Consider the following 13701-nt stretch of genomic DNA (forward strand, 5'->3'; position numbering starts at 1 on the left):
ATATTTAGCTCAGGTGCCTCCCATTTCTGTTGATCATTGCTAAGGTGCTTCTACGCCTTGATTGGAGTCCACCTGTGGTAAATTAAATTGATTGGACATGGTCTGGAAAGGTACACGCCTCTCAATAAAAGGCATCACAGCTAACCATGCATAATATATCATAGAAAAAGCCATGCTGTCAAACCTTTTGCAAACTCAAAACGGGCCGCCTTGTGTTTTGCACTGAGAGGTTTTCGTCTCGCCACTCTGTCCCATCTCCACACAGGATCACTTTAATTTAGTCAGTGTTCTGGGTCTCCTCTCTTACTATGACTCTACTCCCCTGATTGCAGTCTGGCTGGGTGACCGACTCTTGAAAGAGTCCTGGTTGTGCCAAACGTCTTCCATTTTAGAATAGTGGAGAACATTGTGCTCTTGGGAGCCTTTAGTGCAGCAGAATGTTTTTTTGTAGAACTCCCCAGATCTGTACCTTGCAATAATCCTGTCTCTGAGCTCTGCAGGCAGTTCCTCTGTGCTCATGGCTTTTGCTCTGATACAGTATGCATTGTCAGCTGTGAGGCTTTGTAGAGAGGTGTGTGCCTTTCCAAATCCCGTCCGATCGATTTAATTTACCACAGGTAAACTTCAATCAAGGTATAGAAACATCTCTGCAACAAATAAGAGAAATGGGAGGCACCTGAGCTAAATTTTAAGTGTTGTTTCAAAGGGTCTGAATATTTATGCCAATGTAATATTTCAATTTATTCTTTTTTACAGATTCAGACATTTCTAAAATTCTGTTTTCATTTTGTCATTATGGAATTGAATTTTGTCATTATTAAATGAATTAAAAAAAACTGTTGTATCATGCTGCAACATAACAAAATTGCTAAACGTGAAATGTGTGGGTGTCACGTACCTGATTGGAGACTGAAATGACGAGGTCGCCCTCACTTGTGTCACTAGCCCTGACCCCACTGGAAGTGGAACAGAGGGTGTCTAGGGACCAGGGGGACAAGAGTGCCAGCAGGTGTTGTTTGCAGCAATTGCAGCTGGAGTCCTGAAAAGACTGATGGACCACCGATTCAGGAACAGTAGCGATATGTAGAGCTGGTTTGGTAGATCTCCAGGCGTGCACCAGAGCAAGACAGGAAGCTGGGATGGGAGACAGGAGCAATGTCATAGGAATAGCCAGGGTCATCAACGGGCGGACAGCGAGGTCCCAAATCATAAGCAAGCCAAAGTCAGGCGCAGAGCCGAGGTCAGGAACAAGTATCAAGCAGGAGAGTAATCAAGAGTCAGGTCAGGAACAAGCCGGGTCAGCAACAAGGGAATCACACAGGAACGAGCAGGAAACAGGGAACAGCTGAAGACCAGTCAGCACTCAGCACAGACAGAGGCACCTTTTAAATAGTCCGTCTGGCGCAAATCTTCGCCGTGCGTGATCGCACATTTCTGTGCGCATGCGCACGTCCATTCGCCAGCCATCTCACGGGAATTCCCTTACAGTGGGGCTTGTTTTCTGAACTGGCGGCCTTTCCTTATAAGTCTACCTCAACAAGGACATTGTCTCTTGTCTTTCTGGCTAGCTCCACTGCCTCAGAAGACTATTTTCTCTTTGCTGTCTAGAGTTACTTTGTTCTGTGTGGGGTTTCCTCCATTGCTTTAGTTGTACGTTTTTTTTTCAAGCTCTAGAACAGAGGCTTCCGGGCCCTATGGCCATTTATCTAGGTGGACCTGGCCCTTGCATGTTACTTAGCCAGATGACCTGTCATATAGATGTTCACACAGCATTGTACTGTTCCTGTCTTGGGGGAGTTCTATTTTTCCCATCCCTCAATAGACACTGTCCCAGTGGTCAGAAATCAGAAATGTGCCTTTCAATTTTTGTATTCGCCTTAAAATCATTTTTGATTGAAGGTCACAGAACCCCCCCACTCCGGGTTATGTACTGGTAGTGACATAATCAATGGTAGTAACATACACACTCGGGTGGAACTGGTGGACCAATCTTTATTCAGCCTTACCGACTATGGTATCATGTTGTGATTAACAAAGCTGATGGAGAGTTTGTCTGCCATCAGAGGCTGCCCCTTAGCTGTGTCTTTGTTTCTTTCCCAATGGTCCTACATTTGAAGTGGTGTTTTAACTCGGTGGATATAGATAATATTAATTCTGAGAATGAATACTACTACTATACAATTTTATGTGTTTTTATTTGTTCAAATATATTACAGGCACAGTTTGTTTTGAGTACTTATTTTACAAACTGACTGGTCTAATGATTGCTGTTGTTTTGTTTTTCCTTAACATTAGGAGCTGTTGACATGCTGTGAGGAAGGCAAAGGAGAAATAAAAGATGGACTAGAAGTGATGCTTAGTGTTCCAAAACGAGCAAATGATGCCATGCATCTTAGCATGCTAGAAGGTAATTTTTTTTATACATGTTATGTGCCTGTCTATCTTATGCATGTATAGGCATTAACACTGTGTTGTTTTTTTTCTCTTAAAATTTTAATTAGTTTTGCTCTACTCTGTAACAATAAATACTTTGCAGGTTTAAAATGACCTTATGTGCAACAATATGATTGTTGATTAGGAGTTTGAAGGAACAGTGTTGGCATTTATTGCTTGAATTTTCCTTTTGCAGTTACCAGATTTTGCCCTGATTCACACCAGTACGAGTATGACAGTTTCAAATCGCATGACAAGTCGCACCCTATTGTCTGCAATGGAACTGTTTGAAAAAAAAAAAAAAAAAGGTTCCTGCACTATTTTTTGTGATTTCAAGTGCGACTTGCGTAGACATCTGTGCATAAAGTCACACAAATGTCAGCCAATTTGCACCTGAAGTTGCACTGACATGTCGCTTTGAAATCATGCGACTTCAAGTGAAGTTGCATGATTTCAAAGTCGAATTCAGTGTGAACTGAGATTCTTTAGATTAACTCTTTAGATTTCTTAAACCCATACAACCATAATTGTGTTTCTGTTTATAGTCTGCTTTTAAATTGATGGTAAACAGGCAAATGTGTGCTGTGCTCCCCTTTCTTTGAGAGCTAAGATGTGACAGAGTGTTACAGTGCCTATAAAAAAGTCATTACCACTGTAACACTCTTATATAACAATAAAAAATTAACTTTTCATATATGTTAGTAGTTTTGAAGGCACTGTACATGTGATAGCAATAAAGACAGAAACAGCATAATGGGAAACTTTAGAACATGTTTAATGATGGGCCATCACCACTTACCTACCAAAATATACTTCGGTGTAATTAAAGATTTGTTCTCCTTTTCTGCACCTTACCACCAAACTCCATTCATTTCAGCATCCTCCGCTCATTACATGCCACTGCTTAAATTTTTTAAAAGTTGTTTTTTTTCCACTCCCATTTCCCCAAAAAGTCTCAGGTAGCCAAACTTCTCCATTATTCTAAACCAGTATTTTTCAACCTTTTTTCAGTCAAGGCGCCCCCTAGGAATTGCGCACAGTCCTGGGGCACACCAGTCTGAGAGCTCCCTCACACAAGGAGGTGCGTCCGAGTGTGAGCATTTTTTTTCCGTGTTCCCGCGTGTTTTTTTAAATCAGGCTGCTCTTTGCTAGTGAAACAGGGAGGGGGAGAGAGCCTGGAGGAGGAATAGGATTTGCTTTCCCTGCTACCTGTACACAGAAGTTAACACAGGAAACCTTTAATCATTGGACTGTACAGGGTTTTCTGTAATTTTGCCTCGGCACTCGTGAGGACTCTCTGCGGCACCCCAGGGTAAAAACCCTTGTGCAAAACAACCAAGGATTAGAGTTGTGCCCCCAGTGGGAAATCTAGCTCATTCATACTGCATGCACATGTATTGCTCTCCGTTTAGCAGCAGCGGCTGAGCTCAGCACTGTGTGACAGCTGCTGGTACACTGCTCCAGTTATTACTGCCAGATAGTCTTTTATGTTTCTGCCAGCTGCGATGCACTCTACTGTTGTATTGACTGTCTCCCCTTCTGGTTTCTGCTTGATAAGGTGCAATATTTTCTGCATGCTGATTAGGACCCAGAAGCTGACATTCTATGATTTTATCAAACTTAAAGTGGAGTTCCACCTAAAGTGGAGTTCCACCTAACAAAAAAAAAAAAAAATAAAAGTCAGCAGCTACAAAAACTACAGCCACTTACCTGTTCCCTGGTCCAGCAGTGTCCTCACCACCGCTCGTTTCACCGGTCATCTTCTCTCCCTGGCGCCGGCATCTTCAGCGTGGACAGCTTGAAGTTTCACAGCCGGGTGCCCACTGCACATGCGCGAGAAGAGCTGCGCTTTGTGAATGGCCCTGTAGTCTTCTGGAACCTGTCACGTGTCCCAGAAGACTATAAAGGGGGGAGGACAACTTCCGCTTCCGATCGCCTAGGCGATCACAGCAGGAGTGGGAGCGGGTACCCAGTCCCCCCTGCTCCCCAAAGGTGCCAATCTTTAATGGGGAGTGGAGGACAAAGGCTTAAAGCTGAAATTCCTCTTTTGGGTGGAGTTCCGCTTTAGGTGTGGGCCATGCAAGTCACTTTAGTAATAGCGGATCACAGGAGTTGGGACAAAAGGGCAGACTAATGCAATCCACCTGTGGCCTACAGGAAATACAGAACACTGTTAATGGTGACAGCTGTTCTCCTGTGCCAGAGCAATGTCCTGTTGTTGCACCACTCCATTCCTCTGGCTCTAGCTCCCTCTCAATCACACACCATGCATCCTATCTCCCCCTATATCTGAATTCTTTAGAAAGCTTTAGTCACTCCTAGAACTTGGGTTTCCTGCGGCCAAAAATGCTACACTTCATCTTTCCTCTCTGACTCTTCATGAAACAGAGATGGCACCTCCAAACTTGTTTAAGAAAAAAAAAAAGGATGGATGCAGATATTGTAGTGAAAGCTGCAGAGCATTTTTCAACCCCATCATTTTGAGTCACAAGTTATGACTTCTCAAAACAATCTCAACTTGTACCAGCTGTCACTGTTTGAAAAGAGCAGGGCTCTGCCCACACGGCCACATCATTCATTCACAGAGTTCTGTGAATGTGAAAATTACAAGCACTGACATCTTTTGCGGCGACCGGCTTGTAGTTAAACTACCACGGCACTGTTGAGTGCTCTGGTAGTTCATTGATTCTTCTTGTCAGTGTGAAACTGCCTGCCCTTGCGATGTACAGGCAGACAGCTTACGCTGATGGTCTATAGGAGCCCTGCATTGTACCAGTGATCTGCTAGTACAATGCTTTCCAGGCTCAAAAAAAAAAATTAAATGCACCTTTGGGAACATGTTGCATGTTCCAACTATTTTTAAGGTGGAACATGTAACATGTTCCCATAGTCGCAGCCGCCGCCCACAGACTTCCGTGAATTAATGAACTGCAAGTTTCCATAAGATGCTTTAAAAGTTCCTTCAACGTTGTGAATATTAGGCCTAGAATTATTGCTCGGCAATAAGCACTGTTTCCATACATAGGCGCCCTGACAAGTGTGTTTACGTCTGCTTCATATAGGGGACAAAAAGTTCCTGTGATATAACGTTTTTTTAGACTGGTTCTCCTTATTAGAAACCTCAGGGATCTTTTGGAATTCTAACCCTGTGTGTTTTACTGAATGATGAAGAAAATTAGATTTTTGGCTTATCATAAACACTTTTTTTGTACCTTCATTAAGGCACACTGGTCCTACACACCTTGTGATAACTCCTACACTTCTGATTTTGGACAGAACTGAAGCATGATAGAAGTTGGGGGGGGGGGTTATAGTTACATGTTTTGTTTTGTCTTTGCCAGTGTCCAATTCTCCTGTAGACCACAGTATGACACACACTTCTCAGAATTCTTCTGATCATGTGTCCCTTAAAATGATTTAAAAACTTTACAAGATTTTTTTTAACCACTTGCCTACAGGGCACTTTTACCCCCTTCCTGCCCAGGCCAATTTTCAGCTTTTAGTGCTGTCACATTTTGAATGCCAATTGCACAGTCAACACTGTACCCATATGAACTTTTTATAATTTTTTTGAGACAGATAGAGCTTTATTTTGGTGGTATTTAATCACCTCTGGGTTTTTTATTTTTTGTTAAACTAAAAACAATTGAAAATTTTGAAAAAAAAATTTTTTTTCTTAGTTTCTCTTACACAGTTTTGTAAATAAGTGATTTTTCTCCTTCACTGATGTGCGCTAATGAGGCTGCAGTGATGGGCACTGATAGGCGGCACTGATGAGGAGGCACTGGTAGGTGGCACTGATGGGCATTGACAGGCATCACTGATGGGCACTGAAAGGCAGCACTCATTTATGGCACTGATAGGCGGCACTGCCTGGCACTGATAGGCGGCACTGAAAGGCAGCTCAGATGGGCACTGTTATGTGGTATTGATGTGCCCTGGTAGGCACTGATATGTGCTATTGATGGGCACTGGCAGGTGGCATTGATGAGCACTTAAATCAAGGGAAGAAGTGAGCGCTTTAAATGGACAAGCAGCTGAAACACATAGGAACAACCAAAAAAAATTCCTCACATAAATATAAAGTGCAGCGCTAAAATTGTGACATAAAATTAAAAAAGGGGGGAAAAAACAAAATAAATCAAAATAAGTCCCAATGTAAAAAAAGTCCCAATAAAGATGACTTCAGGTGGCCGTGCACACTGGTCAGAGGTGCATGCAATGTGGCAGAGATGGAGTTCAAGATGTAGTCAGGGAACAGAAGTAGATGCAATCCCTGGATCAGTGAAGATCCTCAGACCAAAGCAGCACACGTTCCACTAGACAGCAAGGAAGAAATCACAGCTCCACCGGAGAAAACCACCACTCCTCCACTTCCCGGTTCTTTTCTCTGAGGATGTGCTTGGCACGTAACGCGTAAGGAGGAACCTGCGCACGCCTTGACGCCACGCCGTCGGAGCATTGTGGAGCTTCGGCGGCCACTACATCTGACAGGACGGTTAGTCCTGTTTGCTTTGCTGCTAGCTTTTTGCTTTGCTAGCCGTGTGCTTATTTACTTGATTGCTACTGGATGCATCCTGTTTTATACTAATTAAACCTATTTGATTATACCTCACCATGGGCATTTTTCTTGATTCCTCTGTGGGGAGTATCTCCTCCTAGATACCGCTGATGTGAAGTGGAGGAGTGGTGGTTTTCTCCGGTGGAGCTGTGATTTCTTCCTTGCTGTCTAGTGGAACGTGTGCTGCTTTGGTCTGAGGATCTTCACTGATCCAGGGATTGCATCTACTTCTGTTCCCTGACTACATCTTGAACTCCATCTCTGCCACATTGCATGCACCTCTGACCAGTGTGCACGGCCACCTGAAGTCATCTTTATTGGGACTTTTTTTACATTGGGACTTATTTTGATTTATTTTGTTTTTTCCCCCCTTTTTTAATTTTATGTCACAATTTTAGCGCTGCACTTTATATTTATATTGATGAGCACTGACAGCTTGCATTGATGGACACTAACCGGTGGCACTGCTGGGGCTACACTGATCATCAGGGAACACTGATCATCAGTGCCCTGATGATCAGTGTACATATTCCCTCTGAGTAATGCCGATCAGTGTGACAGCTTGTGAGGAGAGAAATGCCGATAACCGGCATTTCCTTATTTACGTGCGATCAGCTGTGATTGGACACAGCTGATCACATGACAGAGCCGACGTCTTCGGCTCTTTCCGTTAATAGTTGATCCGCTGTGTCCCCCAGAGCCCGCGCACACGCGGTTAGAGTGGGAGGACGTCATATGTCGTCCTCCCGAAACGAGAGAACCGCCTTGCGCCCGTCATTTCCTTTTATGGCGGGCGGGAGACGGTTAAACAAACAAGTATTACTTACATGCTCTGTGCAATGGTTTTGCACAGAGCAGTCTGAACTTCCTCCTTTCGGGTCCCCTGCCAGTGCTTTTGGCTCCTCCTCTTCTCTGTGCGCCCCCATAAGAAGCATCTTCCTATGTGGACCTACCTGCAGGCTCACAGACACTGTGACTAAGCTCCACCCCCTACTGTCTGCTCACAGAATTTGATTGACATTACCTGCAGCCAATGGCTCCCGTTGCTGTCTCTGTGAACAGAGAGAGAGGAGAAGGACACAGTGTTGGATCAAGAAAGGACTGATTGAAGTATAATGTGAGTTGAGGGGGCAATGCAAATAGACATTTTTTTCTACCTTAATGCACGGAATGCATTAAGGTTAAAAATGACCCATCCTTTACAACCATTTACTATGTAATACATTCTGTATATGTGGCCTCAGAAAAGTGGACTTTAACATGCCCTCAGGTCTGTCACCGTCCGCTCTCGATCAAAGTTTCTGATCAGGAACTAGTGGGATAGGCTCCAGATCATGTGACCACTGTGAAAGCCAGCGACAATGGTCCCATAATAGAGAAGCTTGTGTAAAAGGGGCTAATAAACTCTCAAAACAATTTCACTGAATGTCTTAAATCCTATTTTAATAATCTAGGTAAAGTGGGCTACAGACTGGCAGCCAGATACATAGAAATACATGTTACTAAGCATTCCTGCTATTTTTTTATTATATCTTAATCTTATGTTTCCAGGATTTGACGAGAACATTGAATCTCAGGGAGAGCTGATTCTACAAGAATCTTTCCAAGTGTGGGATCCTAAAACCTTGATACGGAAAGGCCGTGAAAGACATTTGTTTCTTTTTGAAATGTCTCTTGTTTTCAGTAAAGAAGTGAAAGATTCCAGTGGAAGAAGCAAATACATTTACAAGATGAAATTATATGTAAGTACCTGTTCTACTTTCTTATAAGCATACTTACTCTTGAGAGAAGTGATGACATAAATGACCTCTTCCTTGCTCCCTTTTGTATGCTCAATGTACTGAAGGAGATACGTTCATTTTTAAAACATTCCCTGGCCTTTCCTCTTTTACATTACAAAAGAAGTACATGTCCTGGTTCTTGAACACAGACAAAAACAGTGAAAGTAGAAATTCATATTCCTTTCTTATCCATTGAGGGACAAATAAAAGGCAGTAACTGTCAGATTATACTGCTACGTACAGAACTGGCAAACAAAAAAGTAAGCCAGCCTAGGATAACCATTCCTACAGCCAGCATGGTTAATGTTCTAGGAAGATGAACACCTTTTTGCAAGCTCTGCTTGGAAAAGTCTAATCTTTTTTGCTGGCCTTTTCTTTTTTTTTTTTTTTCATCTTTTTCTTCAGTCAATATTCTTCTCTACATTGCTTCTAGAGCTGGTGTGTACAAATTCAGCTCCCTGGAATAGCCTATCCTCAGCTTGGTTTTTGGAATTCCCTACCATGACTCTGCTAGACTGAATGAACTGGACTTGCCTGGAAGATACACTATATTGCCAAAAGTATTGGGACATCCCTCTAAATCATTGGATTTAGGTGTTCCAATCACCTCCATGGCTGGCCACAGGTGTATAAAATCAAGCACCTAGGCATGCAGACTGCTTCTAAGGTGCTCATTGAATTCAAGTGTGGTACCTTAATAGGTTGCCACCTATACAATAAGTCCATCCATGAAATTGCCTTGCTACTAATTATTCCATGGTCAACTGTTAGTGGTATTATAACAAAGTGGAAACAACTGGGAACAACAGCAACTCAGCCAAAAAGTGGTAGCCATGTAAAATGGCAGAGTGGGATCTGCGCATGCTGAAGCGCCCAGTGCGCAGAAGTCGCCAACAGAGTCAAAGACCTCCAAACTTCGTGTGGCCTTCAGATTAGTACAGCAACAGTGCGTAGAGAGCTTCATGGAATGGGTTTCCATGGCCGAGCAGCTGCATCCAAGCTTTACATCACCAATTGCAATGCAAAGCGTCGGATGCAGTGGTGTAAAGCACACCGCCAATTGACTCTAGAGCAGTGAGATTTGTTCTCTGGAGTGACTAATCACGCTTCTCTGTCTGGCAATCTGATAGACGTGTCTGGGTTTGGTGGTTGCCAGGAGAACAGTATTAGCCTGACTGTATTGTGCCAAGTGTAAAGTTTGTTGGAGGGGGGAATTCTGGTGTGGGGTTGTTTTTCAGGGGCCCCCTAGTTCCAGTGAAGGGATCTCTTAAGGTGTCCGCGTACCAAGACCTTTTGGACAATTTCATGCTTCCAACTTTGTGGGAAGAGTTTGGGGATGGCCCTTTTCTTTTCCAACATGACCGCACCAGTGCACAAAGCAAGGTCCATAAAGACATGGATGAGTGAGTTTTGGGTGGAGGAACTTGGCTGTCCTGCACAGAGTCCTGACCTCAACCCAATAGAACACCTTTGGGATGAATTAGAGCGGAGACTGCGAGCCAGGCCTTCTCATCAAACATCAATGCCTGACCTCACAAATGCGCTTCTGGGAGAATGGTCAAACACTCCTAAACCTTGTGGGCAGCCTTCCCAGAAGAGTTGAAGCTGTTATAGCTGCAAAGGGTGGGCCAACTCAATACTGAATCTTGCAGACTAAGACTGAGATGCCATTAAAGTTCATGTGCCTGTAAAGGCAGGCGTCCCAATGCTTTTGGCAATATAGTGTACCTTCGGGCACTGCGTTCCTCATAAGACACCTTTTGGAAACCATTCTGGTAACAAGTTAACCGTGGCATGCTGCTTTCCAGGTCTTTTGGCATTGCCTTGAAGACTTACTCTGTGAGTAAGCCACTCGGTCTGAGCACCAGGAGATACCTCATTGTTCAGGTCTCTGGCGCCTTTAAATTTCCCACTCCCCACCAGCTTTTACAAGGGAAGGAGTTAACATTAAGGGACTGAACGTTGACATCATCTGCTGAGTTAATTATGATGCTTGCACCCCGTGCTGTCTTCATCATCTTTTAGCACTGATAAAGCATCTCCCCACTGCTGCTTCTGCTTTGCAAAGAGACAAGTGGAGCTCAGATCTATGTTTAGTCTGCCTAGGTTTTATGAGTACCTGAGACTTTGGCTTGTGCCCTGAACTTAGTTGCTTTACCACCATCACATCATGTCCTGCTGCATTGTGTTCCAGAGATGTTTACTCTGTGCCATCTGAAGATATTAATGTCTGCAATCTGGAATCCTGTTACCCTATGATTTTAGAGTTTGCATCCTAGTGTCTTTGGTGTTCTTGTTAGCTCTACCAGATGAGGCTAAATCCCTTGCATTACCGACCAGGACCTCTACTACAGTCAAATAAGATTTTGTGGCCAGATTCACTCAGGTCCTCCTACTTCTGACTGCATAGCCCTAAGCTATTTTGCCCACAGTCTTAAAAGCAACTGCCCCCTTGGTTGCAGTGATTATTTCTGACTCTGATTCTGGGTTATCTCCGTTTCTCCCTTAAGAGCCTATCCTGTAGAAATTACAGTCTATTATATACCCAGATTTAAGAGACAGTTTTCACCTCCTATTGATGCAGTACATACTATCCTGCATCTAGAGAACCAGCCTGTTGTCTTCAGTCTTGGGTTTTTCAGAACTCCTACAGATGCAAAAACCTTTCTGTTACACCCTCTGTTTAAGATATTCCCTTTTGAGAATTGGCAACACCCTAATGGGTCCTGGGGACCGTTGGAGCATATATTGTATTTGTTACTTTTTGGGAATTATTTTGTCAAACCATGGTATTTACCCACTGTGGATCTGCAAGTGACTCACCTTCAAAGATTATATCACCCAACAATTATAGTCCCTCTTTAAAACCCAATTCGCGCTGGTGGATCCTTCCTTCTGCCCTGTTATCGCTGTGACCTAAATTAATCAAACTGTGGCAGAATGGACTAAATTCCATAAAGGTTTCCCTCCATCTGGTTGTCTGAAGCTTTAAGTTTCAGCTGTAATGGTCTGTGTGCGGTAATCTTGGTTTGTCTCCCATATGTGTCTGTTGTCCATACAAATGCTCAGATTGCTAAAATGCAGACTCTGCATCCAAGGAGTGCCCGATCTATCTGGTCTTTGTGGGATGACATCTCTTCAAACCTGCCCTGGACATTCAGGCCAGAGTATCAACCTTCCTTCTTGATAAGGCTTGTTGAGCTGGTTGGCTCTGTGGCAGCCTTCTACACAGGGAGTTCCTTGTTCTTTGATTTTGGTATCAGGTAATTTGAGGCTTAGGGCCTTCCTGCTTAGACTGGCTGATCTTCCATTTACCTGGTCTTCATCCCTATTTCGTCTGTTCAGTACCAGTTTTCACAAGGAAGCTCTCTCATGCTCCCTGTTGATCATGTTCAGGTTAGAAGTCTTTTTCCCTGTTGGAAAATTGTCAGTTCTACCCTTTTGGTTGGATTCAGTTGACCACTTTAAGGTCTATAGTTTGGTGCTTGAGTTTCTCTCACTGATTGTGACTTTTTTTTTCTTGGTTTTTGTTTGGACATCAAGCGCTCAGTCTCCATCTTCTCCTTTCATTATCAGGTATGGGGTTCATTCTTTTCTGGTGTCAATTTTGGGCATTCGGTCATTTAGATGTATATTGAGTTACAGGCAGTGCCAAATCCTGGTTCCCTTAGTCGGACAGTTTTTGGAGATTCTGACAGTTAATGACTTACTGTGTCTCTCAATAGGATAGTACAGGACACAAGCTTTCTTAAAATCATTATTACTGTGTTATATGGAGCTATCTTCAGGTGATTGGATACGGGCAAAAAAAAGAGGCTGCAGAGACATTCCTCTATATAACCAGCTATCTTTAATTTTTTGCTAGTGTCTTTTATGAAGGTTTTTTGCCGCTCACGGTTGCCTGTGAATAGGGAAGGAGCTGGTTCCCATTTCCTGGAAGGTCATCACATCACAGAACTTTGATCTTCTGATCTACATTTTTTAATCCCAGAACGGATGGTTGCTCTTACTTTGTTGGATAATTTCCTGGACATGTTTTCTGTTAAGAATACCATAGGACAGTGTCATGGTGTGACATGCCTCCACCATTGGTGAGGAACAAAAAGCTCTTCCTGTGGCAAGAATAGTAGCGTGAGCCCTGTCTTGAGCTCTGCTCATTCACAATTTGGTGTCTTCAGAAGGCCAGTTTTGAGCAGCTGGCCTCTTCTGTGTATAGAGGACTAATCCAGACACTCGTGCTAATGTTGGAAAATGTTGGAAGGAGGCCTCAGGATATCCTGGGCCATCTGTATGCTGAACAGGCTAGTTTTCTGCTGCGCTGTCTTGGGTAATTGACCTCTTCTCTCTACTGAGAGAAACTTACCATCTTGTATGGTCTGAGTGTTTCTTCCAAGGGAGTTTCCTTTCAAAATAATTTCTTCATCTCTCTACTGCACCATACCACTGTGGATTTTTATGCAGCTGCTGGTTTAGTAGACTGCTCAGCAAATTCCAGGATGGACTGGATCCAGATCCTGCCTGGTGGAAGACATATAGCCAACCTCTAATGCTGTTTTGCACTGAATCCTCCTGTGGACACTCCCCTTGGCATGTAGTGCAGCATTTGCAGTTAGCAGAGCCATGGTCTGCCTGGTGCGAAACCCTGTCTCTTGAAGCCAAAATTGTGTTCTAACACAAGCTCTTCTTTTTTTTTTTTTAATTTAACTTTTATTTGATTTTCCAATATAAAAAGAACATATTTACAAAAATAATTCACATATACCCATTCCGTTATACCCCATAATACCCCCCCGTCCCCCTTTCCCCCCCCGTCCCCCTTTCCCCCCCCCCGTCCCCCTTTCCCCCCCCCGTCCCCCTTTCCTTCCCCCCCGTCCCCCCTTCCCCCCCGTCCCTCTTCCCCCCCCGTCCCCCTTCCCCCCCTCGTCC

General features: G+C 43.7%; 1 protein-coding gene across 4 annotated transcripts in view; it reads left to right on the plus strand.

The window, feature by feature from the left end:
* The window catches only part of LOC149444794 (triple functional domain protein), a 455657-nt gene that overhangs the window by 246583 nt on the left and 195373 nt on the right, over nucleotides 1-13701 (plus strand). For all 4 annotated transcript variants that reach the window (XM_089654527.1, XM_089654524.1, XM_089654525.1 and 1 more), the window contains exons 29-30: nucleotides 2296-2407; nucleotides 8546-8736. In XM_089654527.1, coding sequence (XP_089510653.1) covers nucleotides 2296-2407; nucleotides 8546-8736 — 303 coding nt within the window. The remainder of the gene's footprint in view (nucleotides 1-2295; nucleotides 2408-8545; nucleotides 8737-13701) is intronic.

Source organism: Staurois parvus, unplaced genomic scaffold (assembly GCF_062004578.1).
Source record: "Staurois parvus isolate SC_StPar_1 unplaced genomic scaffold, SC_StPar_1.0 ptg000772l, whole genome shotgun sequence".
In the NCBI taxonomy this organism is placed as follows: Eukaryota; Metazoa; Chordata; class Amphibia; order Anura; family Ranidae; genus Staurois; species Staurois parvus.